Source organism: Naegleria gruberi (genome assembly GCF_000004985.1).
Source record: "Naegleria gruberi genomic scaffold NAEGRscaffold_9, whole genome shotgun sequence".
NCBI lineage: Eukaryota > Heterolobosea > Eutetramitea > Acrasida > Naegleriidae > Naegleria > Naegleria gruberi.
Genome location: NW_003163318.1, coordinates 320245 through 338355, shown reverse-complemented (window position 1 = coordinate 338355; position 18111 = coordinate 320245). Strand labels below are relative to the sequence as shown.

The 18111-nt window shown below is 30.4% G+C and overlaps 9 protein-coding genes across 9 annotated transcripts; 4 read left to right on the top strand and 5 right to left on the bottom strand.

Annotated features, from left to right (window-relative positions):
* Positions 1 to 988: 988 nt before the first annotated feature.
* On the top strand, positions 989 to 3234 carry NAEGRDRAFT_31310 (uncharacterized protein; the record flags this gene model as incomplete). The annotated part of the gene is made up of 2 exons (XM_002680550.1): positions 989 to 1250; positions 1388 to 3234. Coding segments are annotated over 2 exons (2109 nt in total), but the record flags the coding sequence as incomplete, so codon positions are not given.
* Positions 3235 to 3541: 307 nt separating this feature from the next.
* Positions 3542 to 4299, bottom strand: NAEGRDRAFT_35692 (60S ribosomal protein L13). Its single transcript, XM_002680408.1, has 2 exons — positions 4286 to 4299; positions 3542 to 4229 (listed from the first exon to the last, which is right to left on the bottom strand). The coding sequence occupies exon 2, from the start codon at positions 4219 to 4221 to the stop codon at positions 3577 to 3579; it is 645 nt and encodes a 214-aa protein (XP_002680454.1). The 5' UTR covers positions 4222 to 4229; positions 4286 to 4299; the 3' UTR covers positions 3542 to 3576.
* Positions 4300 to 5097: 798 nt separating this feature from the next.
* NAEGRDRAFT_31365 (uncharacterized protein) lies at positions 5098 to 6114 on the bottom strand (the record flags this gene model as incomplete). The annotated part of the gene is made up of 1 exon (XM_002680407.1): positions 5098 to 6114. One exon carries the CDS (start codon positions 6112 to 6114, stop codon positions 5098 to 5100), a length of 1017 nt encoding a protein of 338 aa, XP_002680453.1.
* A 550-nt stretch (positions 6115 to 6664) lies between these two features.
* On the top strand, positions 6665 to 8026 carry NAEGRDRAFT_64196 (uncharacterized protein; the record flags this gene model as incomplete). The annotated part of the gene is made up of 1 exon (XM_002680549.1): positions 6665 to 8026. One exon carries the CDS (start codon positions 6665 to 6667, stop codon positions 8024 to 8026), a length of 1362 nt encoding a protein of 453 aa, XP_002680595.1.
* Positions 8027 to 8268: 242 nt separating this feature from the next.
* NAEGRDRAFT_83004 (aspartate aminotransferase) lies at positions 8269 to 10107 on the top strand. Its single transcript, XM_002680548.1, has 2 exons — positions 8269 to 8332; positions 8467 to 10107. Exon 2 carries the CDS (start codon positions 8622 to 8624, stop codon positions 10047 to 10049), a length of 1428 nt encoding a protein of 475 aa, XP_002680594.1. The 5' UTR covers positions 8269 to 8332; positions 8467 to 8621; the 3' UTR covers positions 10050 to 10107.
* Positions 10108 to 10657: 550 nt separating this feature from the next.
* Positions 10658 to 10974, bottom strand: NAEGRDRAFT_31313 (uncharacterized protein; the record flags this gene model as incomplete). The annotated part of the gene is made up of 2 exons (XM_002680406.1): positions 10658 to 10793; positions 10847 to 10974. 2 exons carry the CDS (start codon positions 10972 to 10974, stop codon positions 10658 to 10660), a joined length of 264 nt encoding a protein of 87 aa, XP_002680452.1.
* Positions 10975 to 11385: 411 nt separating this feature from the next.
* Positions 11386 to 13106, top strand: NAEGRDRAFT_78697 (HSP70 family protein; the record flags this gene model as incomplete). Its single annotated transcript, XM_002680547.1, has 2 exons — positions 11386 to 13000; positions 13025 to 13106. 2 exons carry the CDS (start codon positions 11386 to 11388, stop codon positions 13051 to 13053), a joined length of 1644 nt encoding a protein of 547 aa, XP_002680593.1. The 3' UTR covers positions 13054 to 13106.
* Positions 13107 to 13147: 41 nt separating this feature from the next.
* Positions 13148 to 14259, bottom strand: NAEGRDRAFT_60369 (uncharacterized protein; the record flags this gene model as incomplete). Its single annotated transcript, XM_002680405.1, has 2 exons — positions 13148 to 13346; positions 13400 to 14259. 2 exons carry the CDS (start codon positions 14257 to 14259, stop codon positions 13148 to 13150), a joined length of 1059 nt encoding a protein of 352 aa, XP_002680451.1.
* Positions 14260 to 14451: 192 nt separating this feature from the next.
* Positions 14452 to 16497, bottom strand: NAEGRDRAFT_77267 (mitochondrial F-1-ATPase subunit). Its single transcript, XM_002680404.1, has 2 exons — positions 16402 to 16497; positions 14452 to 16270 (listed from the first exon to the last, which is right to left on the bottom strand). The coding sequence occupies exons 1-2, from the start codon at positions 16475 to 16477 to the stop codon at positions 14541 to 14543; spliced, it is 1806 nt and encodes a 601-aa protein (XP_002680450.1). The 5' UTR covers positions 16478 to 16497; the 3' UTR covers positions 14452 to 14540.
* Positions 16498 to 18111: the final 1614 nt, after the last annotated feature.

Genomic DNA, 18111 nt, shown 5'->3' with positions numbered 1-18111 from the left:
CAAAATGGAAATTGAATTTTTCAATGGCTTCTGTATCTTGTTGTAGGAAAGCTTCAGCCGCTCCTTCTATTTTAGCTATTAATTTATAAATTAGGTAAATAATATATTCTTCCACATGTAAAATGTTAAATTTGCATGGATCAATAACAAATATAGTAAAATAATATCCAATCCTAAAAAAATATGTAAAGAGGTTGGAATATAAATGGATTAAATTCAACATTTGTAAAGAGTGAAATTAAGGAAAGTAACTAACAGAAAATCAAAAATCTTCAAATCCTTCCCATACATTTACATAAAAGGAAATCCATTTTCTATCAATATTTGTAAACCACCATTTGATGGATGTAAAAAAGGTTCAACTGTTATTTCACATTTGAAGAATGAAATGATTATTTCAACATGTGTTCACAAACAGTCAATATCCACCTTCTGACACTCAATATGTTTTGATTTTCCAATTCTAAATCCATCCAATTCCATCAAATCATGTTCATCCCATTCTCATCATCAATTTCCATCATTAATTCCTTCACCACCATTTCATTCATAACAACATTAATGGTTATTAGCATTTACTTGTTCATTTAATTATAAAATTCCATAAATCTAATCTACTTCCCAATCTTCTCAATCATGGAATATAAAACATGTGATTTATATTAAACTCTCAATCTTTTATCATTGCCATCGCAGCAACACCATCTTCATCAAGTTTAATGTTAAGTTTAATGTTATATTTGCTTCCATTGAGAGGTCGCACAATTTCATGCTTTTTTTTTTTTAAAAAAAAACCTCAAAGAAAAAAATGAATTTAAATGATGAAGGCGAACTTCGTCATCAAATTCAACACTTCCGACATTTTCTCTCAACCTATCAAGTTAATGTAGGTTTTTCATCATGTATCATCTTTATTAATAATGTATAGGGAGAAATTGTATATTCATCAAAATTAAAAAGATTACTTTCTATACAGAGTGATTATTGTAGGCTTGTTGTGGATTTAAATGATTTACGAAGTTATGATACAACACTTTGTCATAAATTACAAATGAATCCTTCATATTTATTTCCTTCATTGGAAATTGCTTTACATGAAGAAATTCAGAAAATTGATTGTAAATATTTTGAACAAGATACAAAAATTTCTATTGGGATTTCTGGAAATGCAATTTATGATTTATCGCCCAGATATTTACAATCAATACATATAGGAAAATTAATTTGTTTAGAAGGAATTGTTACTTGTTGTAAGTTGTTAATGAATTTCCATTTTTATTCAATTATATATTAATACTGTGTATATCTTTTTATTACTTGAAATATGTGTCCATTATATATTCTATCAATTTGTATATATATTATATTATGAATATCATTGAAAAAGGTGGAAATATTTCACAAAGATTAATATCATCAATACATTATTGTGAAAAAACTAAAATATTTTCCAAAGTTGACTATGAAAGTAACTTGTTAAATGATAATAATTTTATAAATCCAATTCCATTAGAAGATGTTGAAGGAAATAGTTTAGATTTTGAATTTGGACTTTCAGATTTTGTGGATACTCAAAGAATAGTTTTACAAGATTTACCTGAAAAATCACCTGTTGGACAATTACCTAGATCAATAGAATGTATTTTAGAATGTGATTTATGTGATCAAGTTAAAGCAGGAGACCGAGTTAAAATATTTGGAACTTATAAAGTGATTTCAATACCTGGAATTTTAAAAAAGAAAAAATCACTTGCAAGAGTATCACTTATTGTAAATAATATAATCAAAACTAGTGGAATTGTGACACCTTTAAATGATATATCTATTAAGGAAAGTGTTTTAATTAGTCAACTTTGTAAATGTCCAAATATATTTCATATACTTTCAAATTCAATAGCACCATCTATATATGGACATGACATTATAAAAAAAGCATTATTGCTTTTCTTACTAGGAGGTGTTGATAAGGAATTTACTGAAACTAATACAAAAATAAGAGGAAATATTAATGTATTATTAATAGGAGATCCATCAACAGCTAAATCTCAATTTTTAAGATTTGTACTTAATTGTGCACCTTTAGCAATTTCAGCCAATGCCAGATCTTCGAGTGGTGTTGGTTTAACAGCAGCTGTAGTTACAGAAAATAATGAAAGAATACTTCAAGCTGGAGCAATGGTTCTAGCAGATGGTGGAATTGTATGTATAGATGAATTGGATAAAATGACGGATGTGGAAAGAGTTCACATGCATGAAGTTATGGAACAACAATCTTTTTCAGTTTACAAAGCAGGTATTGCTGTAAGACTTAATGCAAGATGTTCAGTGCTGGGAGCATGTAATCCTGTTTATGGTAAATATGATAAAAATTTACCAATTCATAGAAATATAATGATACCTGATACTTTATTATCTAGATTTGATCTGGTTTTCGTTTTAACAGATGAAAATGATTCAACATTAGATAGAGATATTGCGAGACATGTATTAGGAGTTCACAAATTTACAAATGATTCATCAACATCACATATTCTTAAAGAAGAATTGAATAGTACTCTCTTCTCTAATAAGAATGATTTAAAAGATGAAATTTCATACTCTGATACAGAAGAGATTATTAAAAAAGCAGAACGAGGACAATTAGATTCTCTACATGTACCTCTAAATATATTGAAAAAGTATATACAATTTGCCAAGACGAAATATTCTCCAGCTTTAACAGATAAAGCAAGAGAAATGATTTCACAGAAATATGTGGATTTGAGAAGTGAATTCATGAAAGTGGATTCTCAAAGAGCTCATTTTCCAATTACACCAAGAACACTTGAAGCATTAATTAGATTATCATCAGCTATGGCTAAACTTCATATGAGAAATGAAATTTTGGAAGAGGATGTTGAAATGGTATTTAAAATTTTTGATGGAAGTTTAAATTATTTAAATTGTGGAGCTAAACAAATAATTACAACAATAGAAACTGTAAAGAAAACAAAGAAAGAAACAACAGTACCAGCCAATTTTGACTATGTCTCTTATATTAAGCATCACTTAATAAGAAAGACACAGAGCGGCTCTATTGAATTGGAAAGCTTTAAATCATTCATTTTGAATCAACAACCAAAAGTAGTAGAAAAAGATGTTTTAACATTGGTATTGAATCAATTCAATGAACAAGGTTTTTGCGTTATTTGCGATGATACGAATGGAGTCCCAACAATTTATCGCTTCTCTTAATAAATACCGATTGACCATTCCTTAAAAGACAGTTTCCTTTTATAAAAAAACAACCAACCAAACAATAATATGGATTCATTTGATGCTCAATTTATTAAGCTAGTAGAAGATGAATGTGAAAAACTCTTTCAATCCTATCAGGCAAAGATAAGGGAAGGAACTGCACAATTGACAGAAACATCAACCAAAAGAACAAGCAATACAGCTAATTTGAAGAGTGAGATCAAGAAAAGAGTCAAACAAGAAAATGACAATCAATAAAATTTATTTAGTGTTAAATATTTCATAATAATAATGAACATTTTGATTTTTGAAATTTTTGTTTGTGTTTTATTTATAAATTTATTCGTCAGCAACAACGGCACCAGCTGGGGTAGCAACAACAGCCTTATTCTTCTTCTTTTGGAGATAAGAGAATTGCTTGATGGACTTTCTGGCCTTGACAATAGACTTAACAGCTGATGATTCCTTTTCTTGAGCAGAAATATCTCTGGTTTCAACAACAGCGACTTCTCTCTTGACTGGGAGGACGGTACCTCTGACTTGAGATTCAGCCTTAGCAACTTGAGCATCAGCAATTGGACCCTTCTTAACGGTACCCTTCTTTCTTGGGAACAAAACAACTCTTTGCTTGTATTCTTGGAGTCTTTGGACGTTAGCTTGGAGTCTTTCTTCGCTCAAATCCTTTCTTCTGGTGTCAATAGCAATACCAACAGTCTTTGCGAATTGGAGTGGAATACCAGCTTGCTTCAATTCTTCAACAGAGAAACCTCTACCCAAAGCAACTCTTCTGTTATATCTTCTTCCGGAGAGTCTGACAACAGGTCTCAACAATTCGGTTGGTCTTGGGAAGACATTCTTAGCCTTCTTGATTCTCAATTCTTGTCTCTTCTTAGCCTTAGCTGGACCATCGAAGAACAATTTGACTCTGTTAGTCCATTGCTTCTTCCACTTGCTTTGTGGGACTGCGTTGTTATGGGAGACCATTGGATAATCTAAAGATAAAGAAGGTGTGGTTAATTAAAAAATGTGAGAATAAAATGACACTAACAATTTGAGGATTTTTTTTTCAACAAACTTTTAAAATGGGGTTGACAGTATTTTTACAATGAAAATGATTCAAGCGAAAAAATATTTAGAAAAATTTCACAAGTTGCAATTTCAACACTACTTGCTTCACAATCACACAACAGCCTTGTTTTAAATGCCAGTAACAACAACATCTAACTTTCCTGTTTAATACTTCATCAATTAATCATTCTGTTACTATTACACTTCTTCATTGCTTACTTGTTGTTCGGAAGAATTAAATATTAGTGATGATGATTTTTGTATGAAGAAAGAAAGAATAACAAAACCTAACGAGAATGTATTAGAGTTTAAATTCAATGATTGCCTTCAGCAATATAAACACAACAGTAATATTCATCATGAAAATTCATATAAAAAGGAACAACCAAGCTGGCAACTTTTGAAGAAATAACAGCAAGCCTTGTATTTTTTGAAAAGTGTTCTATTGACTATCCGATATTAGATGTTGAGTAAACAATTCAAGAGTCAAATGAGAAATTTTCAATTGTTAATTCATCTATTACTTCATCTATTAAGACGGATTTATTAATGTTCATGGCTCTTAAATAAGAACCTATATCAATATTGTTGAGAAAATTACTTACTTTACCTTATAAATCATGAGACTATTACCAGCCATACACAAATCCTCCTGTATTCACAGAAGGCATTCTTACATGATTATTTGTCAACACAAGAAAGATAGTACTTGAATTTAAAGTAATTGAAACAATTGAGGATGATGGAAAATAGTAGTAGCTAATTAGTAATAATACAATTTATACAAATTATTTAAAAATCATCATCCAATCTGAAAACCTTATCTTTCTTATTGGACATTATATTTGCCTTGGCATATTCTCCAACTTTCTTCTCAAAAAAGTTTGTCTTTCCACTGACAGATATGATATTCATCCAATCGAATGGATTTGATGAGTTATAAATCTTTTCATATCCAATAGAAACCAACAATCTATCAGCAACCATTTCAATATATTGTTGCATTAATCTACTATTCATTCCAATCAAATCAACTGGTAAACTTTCACTGATAAATTCCTTCTCAATCTCAACAGCTTCATAAACAAGTGAATGAACTACTTGTTGAGGTAATTTAGTGTATTTCAATGTGGAATAGAGTAAACATGCGAAATCTGTATGTAACCCTTCATCACGAGATATCAATTCATTAGAGAATGATAAACCAGGCATCAGACCACGTTTCTTTAACCAGAAAATTGAACAAAAACTTCCAGAGAAGAAAATTCCCTCCACACATGCAAATGCCAACAATCTTTCAGCAAACAAATTCTCAGAATTAATCCATTTCAATGCCCAGTTAGCTTTCTTTTGAACTGATGGTACTGTATCAATGGCATGAAATAGACGATTTCTTTCTCTTTGGTCTTTAATCAGAGTTTCAATGAGAGTACTATACATTTCAGCATGAATATTTTCAATGGCAATTTGAAATCCATAGAAACATCTTGCTTCTGGTACTTGAACTTGTGCCATGAATTGTTGACATAGATTTTCATTGACAATTCCATCACTGGCTGCAAAGAAGGCCAGCACTGTCTTGATGAAATGTTGTTCATTAGAATTGAGTTTTTCCCATTCAGTTATATCAGTGTGAAGATCAACCTCCTCCACTGTCCAGAATGAAGCCATTGTCTTTTTGTACATTTCCCACATTTTAGGATAATGAAGTGGAAAGAGAACAAAACGATGAGGATTTTCTTTGAGGATTTCCTCTTCTTTTTCTAATTGTTTGTATTGTTCAAAGAGTTTAGGTTCTAAATGATTCATTTTCAATTGTTTTTTTCATATAATTCACATAGTCGTTCAATTTTATAGTGATTTTATTTCCCTCCAAAATTTCTTCTTCTTTATGAAAATGTTACCGTTACATGTTATTTAATAGGGATGAGGATAAATAGCATGTATTGAGTGGTGTATGAATGTACGCACTCAAAGGATGTATTATTCCATACCTCCAAATCTAGTCATTTAATTGATTGCCAAAAATTGAATTTGAAATCCCATGAATTCCATTGCACTGGAATATACTCCTGAAACAATTCAGAAGAGGTAAATAGTTGTTTAACATGCTCCAAATGAACACATTACTGCATGATTTTACAATTTAACCTATTTCACATATTACAAAATAACATTCAATAAACAAACCATGGTTTGGCAACTCATTCTTTGACTAATCATTCTCTGCATTTATCTTGATTGACCAGCTAACCTTCCAATGTAGGAAATGGAAAACTAATTTTCATTGTTTTTCATCTCGTGATTTTGTTAGCATAATAATAGTAAGAAGGAATTAGAAATCTGGATGTTAAAAAAAATGAAACCAAATTTCTCTGACGTTAATATTCAATATAGTAGTGATCATGATGATTCGAATAATCATACCATTGTTTCATCATCTTTGGAGCAATTACTTGAATTGTTGAAATGTAAATTTAGGAATCAACAATTTTACAAAATGAAATATTTAACCAATCGATGGGAATTTTCTAAAAATGATGAATTTACTCCGATTGAATTTATGGGTGATAAGGAATTTTATTGGATTAAAGTAATAATTCATAAAAAATATTCAATCGCCGATTCATTAGAGAATGTTAATGGAGATTCGAATTTAATGTTACAATTTATTAGAGAGTGTCCTTATTTACTTGAACAAGCAAGTTATTCATTGAGAAATGATAGAGAATTCATATTCAAAGCAATTGAAGTTAATTATTTATCATATAATTATTCTATATTTAAAGATCCAATTCTATTAGAAAGATATTTAGAAATTAAAAATTCAAAAATCGACAAAACTCAACCGGAAATTAATTATAAGAAATGTAATGATGATGAAATGATATTGAAAGCAATTGAATCAAATGCAGTTGTTATCCAAAAAGCACCTAAAAAATTTAAAAAGGAAAAATCAATGGTTTTAAAAGTTGTTTCCAGAAATGTAAAAACACTTTCCTATTTAAGTAATCAATTTAAGAAGGATAGAGATGTTATAATGGAAGCAATCAATAAGAATGCATATAAAACTCTTGAAATTATTTCACCATTTGCATTGAAATTAATGGATGATAAGGATTTGATATTAATGGCAATCAACAGAGGAGAACCTTTTGCTTTAAGATTTGCTTCTAAAAGATTGAAAAATGATAAACAAGTTGTAATGGCAGCAATTCAACAAACAGGGTCAGCTCTTTCTGAGGCATCAACAGAATTACAAAATGATAGAGAAATAGCAATGACAGCTGTCACTAAAACTCCATATGCTTATGAATGGGTTTCATCTCAATTACGTAAGACTGATAGAGAATTAGCTTTGAAAGCTGTTCAAGGAGATGGTTTAATGATAAGTTGTGTTGCAAATACTGAATTTAAATTGGATTTAGAAATTGCACTAACTGCACTCAGTCTAAGTGGAAGAGCATTAGTCTTCACTGAATCTAAATTGAGAACTAATGAAGAGTTTATTCTTGAAGCTATTAAGAGAAATGGATTCGTATTAAAGTATGTAGTAGGTTACATTCCATCAAATAGAATTTCAGAGGAAATGATTTTACAAGCAATTTATCAAAATGGATTTTCACTTAACTATTCAATTGAATTATTGAGAGCGAGAATGAATAATTGTTATCCTGAATTATATTTACCATCATCATCACCAACAATATTAGGAAATTAACTTTTGAATTCATTGAACAGAAAATATGAAGCAATTTCACTTCTTGTGAATAAAGCCAATCATTAATGAACAGCTCATAATCTTAATAATTATTTGTAAACAAGAGATTTGTAAAGTAGAGAGTGTATGGGATGAACAGCACAAAATTTGTAGTTGAATTGGATATTTCATTAATTTTCCGTCGGATTCTTAACAACCAACAACAATATGAGCAACCACAAGAAGAACACAATAATTAAAAATATTTCCATTGATTGTGGCTGTCAACAGCAATTAAACATTTGCTTCATATTACTTTCTATTGGAGTAAGTATTTTCATCATCATTCCGAAATTAATATTTTTCTATTCTTTATGAACTGAAACACACTTTACAATCACTCTAAATATGTACATTATGCTCTTTGGAACGTTCAAACAAAACCATTTTAACAAATGTAGAAACATTTACAAACCAAGGCTTTTACCCATATATTTTCATCACAATATAATTTCATCACACATAATAATATTATTATTATTATTTATTATTTATTGCAATTTAACCATCATACAAAATAGATTCTCACTCTATCAACTCTATCAATTCTATCATTATGGTCAATCAAAGTAATAACAATAACAACTCTAACAGGAGAATTGAAATGATCGCTCATCATATCGCACCAGGAAGTTTAAGTCATGATGAGAGTATTAATAGTTCTTCCAGCCTTGATTTTCTTAATCAAAAAAAATCACTCCTCTCTGATAGCATTGACTACGAGCAACAATCATTTTTGTATAGTAACACAACAGCAGCTTCTAACAAAATGACAAGCATTTTCGGTACCATTCCTACTGCTCCTAGAGATCCAATCTTGGGTTTAAGTGAAGCATTCAAAGAAGATACAAGTCCAAGCAAGGTTAATCTTGGTGTTGGTGCTTATAGAACAGAAGAAGGTAAACCATTGGTTTTAAATGTTGTTAAGAAGGTTGAACAAAAGATCCTCGAACAAAACTTGGACAAGGAATACATTCCACAAGATGGTTTGGAAGCATTCAAAAAAGTCTCACCAAAATTAATGTTCGGAGAAAACTGCAAGGCCCTCCAAGAAGGTCGTATTGTTTGTGTGCAATCAATCTCTGGTACAGGTGCATTGAGATTGGGAATTGAATTTATTGCCAAGTTTTTACCTGCTGGTACTGCCTTATATGTTAGTAATCCAACTTGGATTAATCACATTCAAATTTGTCAATCTGCTGGTGTTCCAGTTGGATATTACAGATATTTCGATAATAAGACAAATGGATTGGCTTTCAATGATATGATTCATGATTTAAAGACAATTCCAAACAAGTCAGTCGTTCTTTTGCACTCTTGTGCTCACAATCCAACAGGTGTTGATCCAACTCCAGAACAATGGTCAATCATTGCTGATGTTATGCAAGAAAAGGGTCACTTTACTTTCTTTGATAGTGCTTATCAAGGATTTGCAAGTGGTGATTTGGATAAGGATGCTGCTGCTATTAGAATGTTTGTTGATCGTGGTATTGAAATGTTGGCATCTCAAAGTTATGCCAAGAATTTTGGTTTATATGGTGAAAGAATTGGTGCATTGAACATTGTTGTAAATAATGTTGAAACTGCCAAGCAAATTCAATCACAAATGAAGGTTATTGTCAGATGTTTATATTCATCACCACCATTGCAAGGTGCTAGAATTGTTGCAATGACTTTAAGTAATCCTGAATATTTTGCTGAATGGAAGAAGGAATTAATCATGATGAGTGACAGAATTAAGGAAATGAGACAATTACTTTTTGATGCCCTCAAGAAGAGAAATACACCAGGTAATTGGAATCACATTCTTGAACAAATTGGCATGTTTTCATTCACTGGTCTTCAAAAGAAACACGTTGCTGTCTTGATTGAAAAATACCATATTTATCTTACTGATAATGGTAGAATTAGTATGTGTGGTTTAAATAGAAAGAATGTTGAATATGTAGCCGATGCTATTGACTTTGTTGTAAGAAATGTTTAAATTAATGTGTATATTCCCCTTCATCGATTCATTGTAAATAAATTATCTTTTTCTTGCAGAATGTTCTCTTTCCAATTTTCTATTTTCTTCTCTTGATTGTTTTGCAAATTCCTTCATTCTACAATTATTAAATTTTTCAATTTCCTTTTCACATCCGACAATACCTCTATTATTTAAAACACAAACTTGAAGAGCATCTTCTTCTAAATTACATAATTGTGTTCTATTTCTTTTCTTTTCCTCGAATGGAACAATAAAACCTCCTTGTTGTTCAATTTCTTGATCAAATTCTGATTTATTTTGTTGAGACATTTTTTTAGGCTAAAACTCCACTTGATTTACCAGTACTCTTTCTTTCAGTTTCAGCAATAGCTTCATGTTTAAATTTAATCTTGTACTTTTCCTTGAATGCAAGTAATTCTAATTCTTTATCTTCTAAATCTTGTTTTAATTTCTTTTCAGTGAGTTCAAGCTAAATAATTCCGAATTTTCAAGTGCGTCCATATTATTATTATTATCATTTTCAATTATTATCAGGAAAGATTGATGATGACAAATAGTAAGATGATGACGACGAAGACATATTTCAATTATCTTTTTCATTGATATTATAAACTTACATTTTCCAAATTACCTTCGACGGCTGGAATAACTTCTTTGATTGTTCGTTCAACTAAAACACCTCCGACAACTCTAAAACATTTTCTATCACCATCCAATTCCTTGAGAGCAGAAATAACGGAACTAAATTATACAATTTAATAAATTATTTTTCCACCTATGATGATCAAACATACCCATGATCTCTAACTTCCAATTCAATTCTTGCCACAGTGGAGGCAAAGTTGTTGTATTCTTGTTGCAACTTGGAGAATTGTTCAAGAATTTGGTCTTCTTGTTGTTGTGTAAATTCAGATTCACTCATTTTTTAATTTATTATTTGATGATGATTTGATGAATATTAGCATCACTTGACAATCACCATACTAATACAACAATAAGAAGAACAATGAATACACTATTAGTTTTGATGAGACACAATTGATGGTTGTTCATTGCTTAATAGGCTTGTTGAAATTTACTCAATAATTATTGTATGACTTTGATAATTGACAGCTATTCATTTAATACTTGATAACTCTCTAGTCTTCCCATTAGAAGCTATCCAAAAATTCCGATACTGAAGTAATATCTAACAACAGCTAGAGATTCTTCATGATGGAGGTGAAGGAATTTGAAAAACACGTGTTCCTCCAACACGACCCAACATCCATTCAAATAAACAATAAAAAAAATTCAGCACGTCGACATAAAAAAAAGGCTTTGTTCAAATCCCATGCTGCTGATTCCGAAGACCATCAACGACAACACTCTCGGAAAGACTAGTCTTCTGAAGAGTTGTACAACTCCATCAATTAAAGTTATTTTTATTCTTCTTATTATTACAGCAATATGTACCATTGCTCAACCACAACAAAAAAGTAAAACAGCAGAAGAATGGATTGAACTTGGAGATAAAGATTTTAGAAATAGAGATTATCAACAAGCTATTTCAAAATATACTTCTGCACTTGAAGTTGAAAGAGAAAATAAGAGAGCCTATTTAAAAAGAGCAGAAACTTATCAATTATTGAAAAAGTTTAAATTTGCATTATCTGATGTTGATTCTTTAATTAATATTCAATCTGATCATACTCAAGCATTATCTATGAAAGGACAATTAGCCTTATCACTTGGATTATTTGATCAATCAGTTTCAGCTTTTAATTCTTTATTAAAATTGAAACCAAGTGATGATACTAAGGAAAAATTGAAAAAAGCCTTATTAGGTAAATCATTATATTCTGAAATTGTTAAAAATCCAGAAAGTAGTGATATTCAAGAAAAGTTTGATTTAAATTCTAATGAAAATAGTAAGAGATGTGTACAAGTAATTACAAAATTACTTTCAGAAGAAGTTGGAGCAAGAGAAAGCGTTGATTTAATAATTGAACGTGCACATTGTTCACTTCGATCAAAATTATTACAACTCTTAATGCAAGATATTAAAACTATTTATGCTAAAGATAATACAAATGTACAAGCAACAATACTCTATTCAAAATATTTATATTTATTAGGAGATATTGAAACTGCTAAAAATACTATTAAAACTAAATGTTTAAGAGTAGATCCAGAAAATAGAAATTGTAAAGAATTATTTAAATTATTTAAACAAGCAGAAAGATTAAATGAACAAGCAAATAATGATTTCAATTCTGGAAATCATAATTCTGCAATTAAACATTTTAAAGAATATATTGAATTAATGGAAAATGATGCTAAATCAATTTTACCTGGTGTTGATATGATTGATGTTAAAGTTAAAACATGTCAATCATATGGTGAAGCACAAGATCATACAAATGCAGATGAGGGTATTAAATTGTGTACATCAGTTATTGATTCATTAGGTAATTCAGATAATTCTGAATATAAAATGGCATGTTTAATTAGTAGAGCTCAATTACATGTCACTTTAGATGATTTTGATAAAGCTAAAGCAGATGCTAATCAAGTTAGAGAATCTGAACATGCTAACAAACATCAACAAAAGTTACAACAAATTCTTGGTAGAATTCAACAACAAGAAAGAATTAATTCTCAAAGAGATCACTATAAGGCTCTTGGTTTTGATAGAAAGAATAAGGATCAAGTTACATTATCAGATATTAAGAAAGCCTATAGAAAATTAGTTAAAATCTATCACCCTGATAAACATAAAACTCAAGCAGATAAAGATAAGGCTGCTAAAAAGTATAAGGAAATTACTGAAGCCTATGAAGTTTTAAGTGACGATTCAAAGAGGCAAAGATATGATGCTGGTGAAAATGATTTCCAACATGGTGATCAAGGTGGTCATCACGGAGGTTTCCAACATGGTAATCCTTTCGGTTCATTCTTCCAAGAAGGTGGTGGTTTCCCAGGTGGTGGAGGTGGTGGTTTCAGATTCCACTTTGGATAATTCTTTACCAATAATACCTTAGTAACTATTTTGAATAAACAAATAATCTCTTTAAAATTTAATAAATTCATCTAATCTTTTATCAAGTAATAATTTAAAGTAAATTTAATTTTGTACAAACAATAACTCTCAAACATTGATCTAATGCACCTGCAACAGCTAAACCTTCCTTATCTCTATTCCAATCGAAACAGCAAATAGGTTGTGAAGAAATTGTTTGTTTTTGAATGAGTGAAACTGTACCAGCCACACCTTCAGGTGGATTTCCAATCTTTCTCTCAGAAGGATAATTACTATTAAGCATTTAATAAGTATGTGTTATAAAAAGAGAAAAAAAACTACTTACTATTTGTAAAGTGAAAGTAAACCTGAACCAGAGGCTACAAGGAAAACATCTCTATTTTGAGGTAAATGTCTTCCCATCCATATAGTTGATGTATTTTCTTTCAATTTTTCACTCACTGAAGCATAACCCTTCTCTGGATGTCTTGTTCTCATATCTAAAACATTGAATCTACCCTCAAGAGTAGTTGCTAATAACTTATTCATTTCAATATCACGTCTATCAAATTGTAAAGAACAAATACCATTCTTTAAATTAGTTTCCCACAGAATACTATTAGTTCTCAAATCAAAAATCTTTAAATCACCATTTTCATAACCACTTGCACAAACTCTTTCATTTGCATTGAAAGAATTTCCTAAACAAACAGCCCAACAATCAACTTTTCCATTTGAAGGTTCTAAACTAACAATTGGTTTTTGTTTTTGTCTTAAATCCCAAATTTTAACACAACCATCTCGTGATCCAGTTGCAATTTCAGGAGGTCCATAACTTAATCCACATCCATCAATACAATTAATTATTTGTGAATGAGCATGTTCAATTTTAAATATTGGTTGTTTTGCTTGTTTTGAAATATCATATAATAATACATTTCCATCAAAATCTCCACAAGCTAAATGTCTTTCTTCAATTCCTGTTGCCTCAAATGTACAACACTTGATCGGATGTTTATTCTCAATCTCATACAACATGTTTACATCTTTACCATCATCCGATAATGCATACACTTGTAAACATCCTGTTCCTCTTGCTACACCTCCTGCTGCTACAAATCTAGCACTACTTGGAACCCATTTGCAATCATTTATGGTCCAATTAAGAGGTTTGCTAATATGTTCAATGATTCTTGGTTTGTCCATTTTTTTGTATTTGTTTTTTCAAAGCCTAATTGTTGTAGTTGGCATGGTGTTGTATGAAGTTTATTTATGGATTTAACTTGAAAATTGTATGATAGAATTAATAGATATTGTTAGTTGAAGATTGAAGGTGATTCACATGATGACAATGTCTTTGAATATTAACTTGAAATAATAATAATTAAAATTGAAATTAATATATAAGAGAAAAAACCTCAAGTTCTTTTTATTTTTCCTGAGATGAAAATTGGGTTCCCACGTTCGTAAATTTACATTTGATACACTTATTCGTCTTCTTCCTTCTTCAATCTTTCCTTATCGGCAAGCAATCTGGCGTTCAAATCGTCAACCATTCTCTTGGCAGTACCTAAAATAATGGTCATGTTACCAGACATGAAGAAAGCGGCTTCTGGAACTTCATCGTATTTACCTTCAATGATACCTCTGGCTTCTTCGACAGCATCTTCCAATTCGACGAAATAACCTGGCTTACCAGTAAAGACTTCAGCAACAGCGAAAGGTTGAGTCAAATACTTTTGCAATCTTCTGGCACGATCGACAGTCAATCTATCTTCATCAGACAATTCGTCCATACCCAAGATAGCAATAATATCTTGCAAGTTTTGATATTCTTGCAAACACTTTCTGACACCGTCAGCAGTATCGTAGTGATATTTACCAATGGCAGAAGGATTGATCAAACGAGACATGGATTCCAAGGCATCGACGGCTGGATACATACCTTGTTCGGCAATTTGTCTGGACAAGACAGTTGTGGCATCCAAGTGCGCAAATGTAGTAGCTGGTGAAGGATCGGTAATATCGTCAGCAGGAACGTAAATAGCTTGGACTGAGGTAATAGAACCCTTCTTTGTGGAAGTAATTCTTTCTTGCAATTCACCAATATCGGTAGACAAGTTAGGTTGATAACCGACAGCAGATGGAATTCTACCCAAGAGAGCAGAGACTTCAGAGTTAGCTTGAGTGAATCTGAAAATGTTGTCAATAAAGAGCAAGACATCTTGTCCTTCTTCATCTCTGAAATATTCGGCAATAGACAAGGCAGTTTGACCAACTCTAGCTCTAGCACCTGGAGGTTCGTTCATTTGTCCGTAGACAAGGGAGGCCTTTGAACCTTCACCATCAACAACAATGACTCTAGATTGGATCATTTCCAACAACAAGTCAGTACCTTCTCTGGTTCTTTCACCGACACCACCAAAAACTGAGAAACCACCGTGCTTCTTAGCAATATTGTTAATAAGTTCCATGATAACGACTGTCTTACCGACACCAGCACCACCGAACAAACCAATCTTACCACCCTTTGGATATGGGATCAAAACGTCGATAATCTTAATACCGGTAACCAAGATTTCGTCTTGTGTAGTTTGTTCAGAAAGGACTGGAGCATCTCTGTGGATTGAGTATCTGTTCTTAGCATTGACTGGACCTCTTTCGTCGATTGGTTCACCCAAAACGTTCAAGACTCTACCAAGAGTTTCTCTACCGACTGGGACAGTGATTGGGCCACCAGTGTCAACTAATTCCTTACCTCTGAAGAGACCATCAGTTGGTGAAATACAAATGGTTCTGACTTCGTGTTCACCCAAGTGTTGAGCAACTTCCAAGACGATTGGTTGACCGTTTGGACCTGGCAACAACATGTGGAGAGCGTTACCAATAGGTGGCAAAGCACCTTCAAAGATACAATCGACGACTGGACCGATAATTTGGGAGACTTTACCTCTGTTGTATCCAGCCCACTTTTCAGAAGTTTCCTTCTTAGTCTTCATGAGGTTATTGTATCTGTCAGTCAAAGTCTTAACTTGAGCATCGTCCAATCTACCAGCCTTCTTACATTCAGTAACGAAGCTAGTGTATTCAGTTTGGGAAAGGTAGTACAAGAAGTCATCAGAGAATTCATCGTTTGGTGATGATTTGACACCAGCGGTTTCTCTTTCCTTCTTCCACATTCCAATTTCTTCCTTGGAGAGAGAAGCGTAACAACGAGCTGTTGAACACAATTAAATTTAAATTATTAAATGATAACACAACGCAAACATTTTCAACAAGATATTTGTTCGCAAGTTAATATTTAGACAACGCGTTTAATTTTCAAACTTTTCTCTAGTCATCACTTACCATTCAAAACGCTCTTGTTGAGACTCTTGATCAAAGAAGTCTTCTTAGAGAATGATCTAAGAGATGAGCTTAACATTTTTTCGAGGTTTTTTTTTTGGAGAGTCAACCCTTCTCCTTCGTTACAACCTCTTTATTTACAACCACTTCCCGCTATTTTTGTTCCGGCTTCTGCGCCCACACGCACAACAAGTCATCATCACACAGCAAAATTCACACACCACACAACGTAAACCAAAGCCTTCAATTAGTTTTTGTTGTTTGTTGTGGTGTGACGAAGAGACAAGATGGATGTTGATACTTTCAATTCTCTTTTTCAAAATGGTCCGACTTGACAACAATAACACCTTCATTATCCATTAGTTAATCATTGTCATTACCTCCTGTAAATAATAGAGGGAATATTAAATGCATACATTATTATTGAAAGGTACAATACAACAATTAAACTTCATAATTTGCATAATGACAACGAACATTAATAATATCTTGTCAAAATAATAACATTGTAAACTTCAGTCAAAATGATTTTAAAAAAGATTTTATTTCCTAGCCTTTTTATAATTGAAGGCTTGTTTTTCAAATTGTTTAAATGATTGAGTGTTATCATCATCACCATCATTAATTGTATGATGTTTATAAACAATATGATTACGATGAGAATGACAATTATTGATGTTATTTGTTGACACTTGTTGATTACCACCATTATTATCAATTGTTATTATTATTATTATTATTACATTTAATATCATTATCATTACTATTATTATTATTACTAATAATATCATTATTTAATGTGTTATCAACAATATTATCAATATTATTATTATTTAAATATTTTAATTTTAATTTTTTAATTTTTTTAAAATGTTTTTCTGATAAATTAAATTCACTTGTTGTAAAATCACATTGAAATATAATAGTAAATAATAATTTAAAAATAGATTTCTTTTCTAATTTACCATATTTAATTTTATTAAAATAATTTCTATTTAATTTTTTATAACATGAACAAGTACAAGTAAAAGTAAATAAAAATAAAATAATTAAAATTAATAAAAATAAAATAATAATTAAAATAATTTGAATATATGAATCTAATTGTAAAATATAATCTAAAATTGTATTAATATTTAAATTTTGTAAATTATTTTCTAATAATAAATTAATTTTACAAAATTGTAAATTTAAAATTGAATCATTCCAATAGGAAATATAATTTTCATTACAAATACATGTAAAATAATTATTTAAAATACCATTATTACATTCAATATTTTTAAAATTAATATTTTCAATACTATTTAATATATCATTACTATATATATTATTTACTATATTTATACATGTATTATTTTGTAAATTATAAATTTGTGTAAATTGATTACATTGTATTGGTATTTCACATTTTAATAAATTATAATTAAATATAATTTTATCTAAATATTTAGATGAACAATTAATTGGTTTACATATATATTCATTATAATCAAATTCTAAATCTATATTATTACAATCATATTCACATTTAATTTTATTATTTTCAATTATAGTTTTTATATTTAATTTAAATACACTATTAATATTACTATTAGATAAAGATGATGTTGGTGATGTTGGTATTATATTACATTGTGATTCATCTTTAGATATTGGTATTATTATATTATTATTATTATTATTAGAATTATCATTGGATTGATATTGAAA

Excerpts from the sequence above, each read along its gene's own strand:
- NAEGRDRAFT_35692 (XM_002680408.1), bottom strand. The coding sequence starts at position 4,221 with ATGGTCTCCCATAACAACGCAGTCCCACAAAGCAAGTGGAAGAAGCAA.
- NAEGRDRAFT_83004 (XM_002680548.1), top strand. The coding sequence starts at position 8,622 with ATGGTCAATCAAAGTAATAACAATAACAACTCTAACAGGAGAATTGAA.
- NAEGRDRAFT_77267 (XM_002680404.1), bottom strand. The coding sequence starts at position 16,477 with ATGTTAAGCTCATCTCTTAGATCATTCTCTAAGAAGACTTCTTTGATC. Across the intron at positions 16,271-16,401 it reads CAACAAGAGCGTTTTGAATG|CTCGTTGTTACGCTTCTCTC; the intron begins GTAAGTGATGAC and ends TGTGTTCAACAG.